This window comes from Triticum urartu, chromosome 7 (assembly GCF_003073215.2).
Source record: "Triticum urartu cultivar G1812 chromosome 7, Tu2.1, whole genome shotgun sequence".
NCBI lineage: Eukaryota > Viridiplantae > Streptophyta > Magnoliopsida > Poales > Poaceae > Triticum > Triticum urartu.
This window is the reverse complement of record NC_053028.1, coordinates 498152537-498160413: the sequence shown is the minus strand read 5'-3', so window position 1 is coordinate 498160413 and position 7877 is coordinate 498152537. Positions and strand designations below refer to the sequence as shown.

At 45.7% G+C, this 7877-nt stretch overlaps 1 protein-coding gene across 1 annotated transcript; it reads left to right on the top strand.

The window, feature by feature from the left end:
- The first annotated feature begins 647 nt into the window (after positions 1-647).
- Positions 648-3630, top strand: LOC125525912 (transcription factor NAI1-like). The gene is made up of 2 exons (XM_048690918.1): positions 648-1313; positions 1416-3630. The coding sequence occupies exons 1-2, from the start codon at positions 660-662 to the stop codon at positions 1824-1826; spliced, it is 1065 nt and encodes a 354-aa protein (XP_048546875.1). The 5' UTR covers positions 648-659; the 3' UTR covers positions 1827-3630.
- Positions 3631-7877: the final 4247 nt, after the last annotated feature.

Sequence of the window (7877 nt, the reverse complement as noted above, 5' to 3'; positions counted from 1 at the left end):
TTATCCTATGTGACACTCCTAAGATAGCACAATTGTACATGCCCTTAGAAGTGCATGCTCTAACCAATGCAACCAAAAGACCGATCAGATGGAAGAGACTAGGCAGCACATTATACGTCAACACTCCCCCTCACGTGTGGCTCCCTCAGGCCTAAACGTGGACCGAAAGTGGGCTGCAATATAATTGCGCCAGCCGGGTCTTAAACTCAAGACCTCTTAGCTTTGATACCATATAGAAGTGTATGCTCTAGCCAATGCAACCAAAAAACCGATCTGATGAAAGAGACTAGACAGTACATTATACGTCAACAATTTATAACCTTGGAATTTTTCGTTTAAAAAAACTTGGTAGTTTGGAAGATACACGTGGATCCACTAATCCAGCTGCCAAGATACACATCAGGAAATTATTTCTGGCTCACCCCATGAATGCACCTTTCCAGCCGCGTAGAATATCATTTTCACTGGATCCAGGCAAGATAGCCAGGATCCAACAAACGGTTCTTAATAGTAGGGCAGAGGGGCCTAGCGTGAGCAAACATTACAGTGACAGGACCTTAACGCTCCGTTATAAACTCCAAGATTAGAGGCCAGGTTCTAACATAATCGATCTTTAGGGATTCACTCACCGATCGAGGTAAACAATTACTAGCATATGCATGATTAGTTCTGCGGTGTCACGTGTGCTTAACTACTCTTACCATTCTGTCTCGATGTTGCACGAGCTAGGTCAGTGGCAAGGTACGGATCTGTCTATGCTCATGGACGACATGGACGACTCGCGCCTGTTCATGCAGTGGGCGGTGAGCACACTGGAGCAGCAGGATCCAGGAGGAGCCGACGGCGGCAGCGAGAAGAGCGCCTACTTCCCGAGTCCCCAGGCGCTCCGCGATTCCGCGGAGCTGGCGGAAGCACAAAACAGTCTGAGCTCCGGCGACGACACGGGCGGCGGTGGAGGAATCATCAGCCCTGCTCCCGATGCGGCTGTGCACGAAGGCAGTTGGTCCATGTCGTCCCCAACCTCGGGCGGGCTGTTCGCGCCCAGCAGCATGAGCAGCACCGGCACCAGCAACGCCCTGTCCATGAGCTGGAACTTCGGCGCTGTCTTGCCGCCGCAGCCGGTCAGCAGCGGTGGCGGGGGCACGCTGGCCGCCGGGGTGCCGCTTGGTTCCTGCGTGTCACAGCGGACAAGGAGGGCATCCACAAAGAGCACGCCGTACGCGCAAGACCACATCATGGCGGAGCGGAAGCGCCGGGAGAAGATCAACCAGCGCTTCATCGAGCTCTCCGCCGTCATTCCCGGCCTCAAGAAGGTCTTTGAATATGCCAAATCTCCCAACCATTTCTACATTTCATAATATTCCTTCAGGAAATGCTTAGTTAATTTGGTACTAAAATTACTTTCGATCCATCAGATGGACAAGGGGACGATTCTTACCGACGCAACGAGATACGTGAAGGAGCTCCAAGAGAAGGTCAGGTCACTGGAGGCTGCCGGCGGAAACCATAGGAGCGTCGAGACCGTGGTGCTCGTCAGGAAGCCGTGCCGCCCTGTCGCGCCAGACGTCGGCGAGAGCTCCGCACGGTTCCTCTTGGCGGCCGGGACGCCAGCAATTGGAAACCAGCTGCCGGAGGTCGAGGCAAAGCTCTCGGAGGACAACGTCATGGTGAGGATCCACTGTGAAATGAATGGAAAGGGTCTGGTCGCCAGGGTTCTTGCGGAGGTCGAGGAGCTCCACCTCCGCATCGTCCACAACGATGTGATGCCATTCACGGCGTCCACCGTGATCATAACCACCATGGCAAAGGCAAGTTATCATCAGTAATACTAGCTGGCGTACGTTATCCACGTATGCACACGTGCCCAATTGGAATCGTTAGCTTGATGTGTACCCTGTAGAAAATTCAAACCTAGTAGCTATTCTAGGCTAGTACCATGAAATAATTGAAGGGGTGTGCCATTGTTAGAACGTGTCTACAGCTCAAACTAATAAAAATGTTGTGGACGTATGCATCTCACGCCTAAAAACCATAGTTAATTTCTTCTCTCTCATATACACAAGGACGTGCGCTAGGTAAGGGTGTCGCCTACAATGGCTGACTCAGTCTCATCACGTAGGATAGTTGTTGTTAAGACGACGGGGGCAGACGCTTGAGGGGAGTGGGGGTAAGACCCCCACTCAAAATATGAGATTCCAATAGAATTTCTCTGTACTTTTAGAATACAAATGCTAAAACTCTGTATTTATACAAAATGCCCCATGCACTCATACAGTTTGCCCTCAGTCAGAAACGTAGTTTGTAGGCCCACCCCTAGTTAAAAGTATATACTGTACTCTTAAGAGTCGGGCTAATTAAGAGTCACACACTCACACTCTCTTTTGATTGAAGGATAAACATAGGAATTTTGCAAGATTCTGATCAATAGGCCGGGAAGTGAAAATCTCTCCCATTTTAAGGCAAACTTTCCATTTCCCCTCGACCCCCGTGTCGCCAACCCTAGGCGACATGGGGGGAGATCGCGCCGCCGGCCCTAGGACTCCTCTCCTCGGCCCCTCCCTCCCGCCGCCGCCGGAGATCACGCCAGACGAAGCCTGTGCGGTCAGCTGTGATGGCGGCGGCGGGGCATTTTTTCCTCGCCCGGGGGCGGCGAACCCCTCTGGTGGAGGCGGCGACACACATCATGACAGTGATTCGGTGGCAAGGTGCGGCGGGATCCCGGCGGCGACAGCGGAGGCGTGGCCACCCCTCGCCGGAGGCGCTATTATGGCGGCGGCCGGGTTCGCTGATCCGCCTTGTGCCCCAGACCTGGTATGTGGCTAGGTTGGGACCTTCGGCTTTAGATGTTAGGCTTAGGTGAGAGGTCGGGGTATTCGGCTCACACTCTCTGCACCCCTTCATGAATGGATAGGAGTAGCGACAGATGTTGCCAAGATGGCGGCTTCAGACATATTGATGTATTACTTTGTATTGTCTTTGTGAATCATTAATAAAGTGGCTGCATGCATCTTCCAGATGCAAAGGCCGGGGGTCATCCTCCTTTTCTAAAAAAAATGTCATCCCAGTCCTATGTTTTAAATTTCCTACGATATATACAGTCAATCCAACTAAGACCTTATCATATAAATATGTTTATTGTCGACTCTAGATTTTTTTGCGAAATATTGTCGACTCTAGATGATGTGAAGGGAAAGAAGAGTCGACAATGGATTATACTTCCTCTGTAAACTAATATAGATATTTTAGATCACGAATGCGTAAACTAATATAAGATCAAGTAAGAGTTAAACCTTACTTTCATTTACTAGGTACCATATATTCTTTGTTAATGCCAATCATATTGCTAATGTAGTCAAAACTAGTTTTTGTGTGTGGGAGTAGTCAAGACTAGTTAGATTATGTTGTACACTACCCATTGATTTCTGAAAGCCAGCGTTGCGTTTCAGCAGTTCAATTTGCGATATTTACAATTCATTAGTTTTTTTCCAGTGTCTAGGAACATGGCGGTATTACACTATGTTGACGATTTAGTATTTCATTATATTGTAAGAAATAAATGATCAAATAGTTACTTGTAGAGAGTGCAAGAGTCCTGTGAGAATATGTACTATATACACGCACGAGCCCCCCCCCCCCCCCCCCCCCCCCCCCCCCCCCCCCCCCCCCCCCCCCCCCCCCCCCCCCCCCCCCCCCCCAACACACACACACGGCCGGCATCTCTCTCTCTCCCTCTTCTCTCTCTCTCTCTCTCTCAGGGGTGCTGCTGGAGTTTCTTTTGGGGGCTATATCAACTTACAAATAGTCAATCGACATTGATAGCATCAGATGTTATCAACCTTTTCTTACATGTATGAATCTTGAACTTAGATCAGCTGATTCTTAGCGATGACTTAGAATTAGAAATAGCAATATGTTGATGACGACATTGGTAATGTAAAATGCATTTTCTACAAAGGGTGGATACATCTTTATTTTCACTATCCTCCATGTCCACTCTAGTTTTTTTTAATAAATACATAAATATACAAGTTTACCAATCTATAACATGCATACATGCAAAGTATAAGATAGTAAGACAAGGTAACTGTTAAGTAGCAACTCAAAATATCCTTGACACTTAAAAAAAACTTTAGATTGTTTCATTTAGAATTAATTGTAGTGGATTTAAGGTTTCCTAATATTCAAATAGTACTTTCTCTGATCCAAAATCTAATTAGGACATGGCACATTCTTCAAGATGATAATTTGACCACCAATTAATGCACAAACATGTTGCCTAACATTACAAAAACTATGCGCGTTTAAGGTATATTTCATTATAAATCTAGTATTGTTGACTTAATGTTTTAGATATTCTTTCTTTTTGGACAATAAACTTCAAAATGTTTGGTGGACACAATTGTAAAAGGAGTGGAACTTCGGTCTGAAGGCATGTGGTAGTAAGCATCAATCTCTTCAGAGCAACACCAGAAATCATTTTAGTATTTTCTAATTGTGGATGTTATATACATATCTACATACATGAGAAATAAACATGACCAGCTACATCTGTTAGGCTATGGCTTTAAATTCATGTGGATCGACTAACTTTACCATTCAGGTGGAAGAGGGCTTTACCGTCAACATAGAGGAGATTGTAGGAAGACTCAACTCTGCACTGTACCAACATAGCAGCAGCAACAACAACAGTGGCGGCAACAATTATTAAGACTCGAGAATCGAGAAGAAGGATTGTCTACATAACAAACATAATTTATATGTATGGCATATGTACATATATACGTGCAACGACCATCAATTGATGCAGAGGTCGGGCTTTTTTTCCTTTTTTTCTTAAAAATTGGTGTAATGACCTGATATGCTATGGCTGATTTGTCTTTCACCATGCATGGTTGGATGCCAGGGCCGGTCCTGACTTTTCCGAGGCCCGGGGCGAGCTTCAAAAGTGGCCCCCATGAAGAAAGACATTTCTTTTTGAAAGACATAGTCAATAATTTCATTCATACTGATATATATCACAAAAGTTTATCGGACTTCAAACATCTAACTAAACAACAGTACTAAGAATTCATTAGCAAATACGATCTCATAATACACCAGGGACATGGTAAATTTTAGCAAACAACCAACAAAGCTTTTTAGGTTATACGTATACTGCAGGAAAGGAGGGGGGGACAGCTGAATCGTTGGAGGAGAAAAGTAGAAATTGAACTAGCCAATTCCAAACATCTTCGACCTCGCTCCATCCTCAATTTCGTGTTTGAGAAACCTGTATAGAAAGAGAAGACCAACTAGTGAGTTAAAATTACATAATTGAGTACAAAGATCAAATGGAAAACAGACTGAAAAGTTACTAGAACTTTTTGAGATGGTGTCCATCCTAGTTGCAGAGCAAACATAACTGATGTGGTTCGGCTGGCCTACCCCCTGCGGCTGCTCATAGGATGGGACGTACTTATAGGTAGCGTGCTGCAGGAAAAAAAAGAGAAATCCATAAGGTACGAGTAGTAGTGATGAAAAATTTAAGGGTGATCAACGGAACCAGTCATAATATTGCTAGGTGCTTCGGAAGAGGGGCGGAACGGAGAACGAGAAGACAGACGCGGGGAGAAGAAACAACGGCTGTGGCGTTAGCCCCTTGGTTAGATCGATAGAATCCGAACTCTACTTGAAGAAACGATTGGCTGAACAATAAAACGATGGGCTGTATAGCGTACGTACCACACAGGTTGGGGCCCCTCATCAGGTGGGGACCTAGGGCGTCGCACTTCTTGCCCCTACCCAGGGCCGGCCCTGTTGGATGCATGAGAACTAGTCTACAAGATGGAAGATGTATAAGCCAAGTTGTGACGATCTAGAGGTCATTCATTTGCGGGCCTTTTAGTGCACAATCATTATATATAAATTTGTAGGAATCAAGCTTTTTATTGGTCCACTTGGCTAAGTTCTGATCATTGGATCATGGTGCCCTTACAAACCATGCGATTACATACAAATCGTAAAGCTTCAGCCCAAAATAGTAGTCTCTCACGATAATGGCCGACAAGGGGGGCCCGAAGGGCATGGTGGTCGTTTTTATATATATAGACTGTTGTCCATAGTAATCCGAAACGATTGTTCACCCCAAATGTTAGGAGAGGAACAATGGAATATATCACTTTCGATCAGGCAAATGCACGACAAATTGTCTTTTGTGATGTTGTTTTTAAGATGGTACTTTGACCATTATTTTCTATGCAAACATGCTATTTCATTTCATACTTTCTAGTAATTCTTCTATATAAATAGTTTCTAATGTTTTCAATGCTAGTAATTCTTCTATATATATAATCAAACTTAGAAATGTTTGATTCACAAAATCTTAAGAGGTCATTATATTTGATTAGATCGGTACACCTCCCTAAATACTCTGTATTGGACTAGTTATACATCATCCTTTTGTTTGCGGGTATATATGATATGTTATTCGACAAAAAAGAACACAAATCAACACACAATCCATTAGAGCTAGCCATGAATCTCGATTAGAAAGACTCTCTTTCAAAACAGTTTTCCCTATGGAGACGAGCGACTAGAAACCCTAGTCGCCGCCAAGAGAGCTGAGCCTTCCGGGCGTCCTCCGGTGGCCCCCCTCCGCTGATGATCTCTCGGTCGTTGATAGTGAGGGGGCACCAGATCCCGCGCGTGTGGATCGTCTTAGCTTTAGGTTTTAGGGCCCTAGTAGCTCAGGTTTTGGGTTGTTCGACGTCTTGGCTTCGGCGGCGGTGGCGACGACGACGCTGAATAAAGAAGCTCCGGATCCTTCCCCGACGAGGCGATCGCCTCTATGATTGGTTATAGATTTGGGAACTAGTCTCTTCAAGCGGGGATGTCGTGGCGATGGCGGCATCCTTGTGGTGGACTTGTGTCCTCAGACTCCACAGTTGCAACGGTGTCTGCTCCAGCACCGATGCGGAGTTTGAGAGGTAGTCCAGGAGTGGATGCAGATTGTGGTCTACATTGGTGGCATTTGGAAGACAGCGGATCGTGTGCTGGAATCGTGGTTGCCAGTTGGCAAGTATGCTTTCCTCCTCCAACGTCCTCTTCGAGCGAGGGTGCCAGATCTGGAGTTCGATGGCATGTCTGGGGTGTTTCCTCAGTCTGATTCGTTCAATGGCAATGGTTTCACCTTTGGTGAGCCACCTAAAGGTCCGCAAAGCTGCATATCAGCAATGGAGCCGCGTCGAGCTCGGGTGAGGAGGTGATCCGTCATATTTTCCTTTGGTGGCTGTCGTGGTGGTGCCGAAGGCAAGTTGGTGTCAAGCTTAGGGGATTCTTCGGTTTTGATTGTAATTTTGTTTGTTGGCCGGTGGTCCTTTGTGCAAAGGCTTCTATCTTTTCAGTTTTATTAGGTTGGTGTCTACCTGATTTGTACTATGATATTGATGAGACACGTATTACCAAGAAAGAAAATCTAGATTAGAATTGCAGGACAAACTTTCATCTTTTTCAACTTTCTCTTGATGGAGTACCGGACGGAGCAAGCTACTCCCTCCATTTCATATGTAGTCTATATTGCAATATTTAAAAGATCTTATATTTTATATTTAGGAACGGTTGGAGTACATTACTGTCGTCTGAAGAACTTTTCGTTGGTGGTACTGCACTAGACTTATCTCGCGTTATCTTTATCAACTACTAGTACTACCCACGGGCTTTGCCTGCTCGATCACATGAATGATTCCTCGGAATCGATGGCGTATGCGGTGCTGAAGGTCTCACCGGGGACGTCCACAAAGTAACTTTAGGGTTCCCTTCATTATAGTACTATTATTTCCTGTGTCCTCTTTCTGATAGAATGACGCGGTCAGGTGTTTCTTGTAGCGAACTCATGCGCT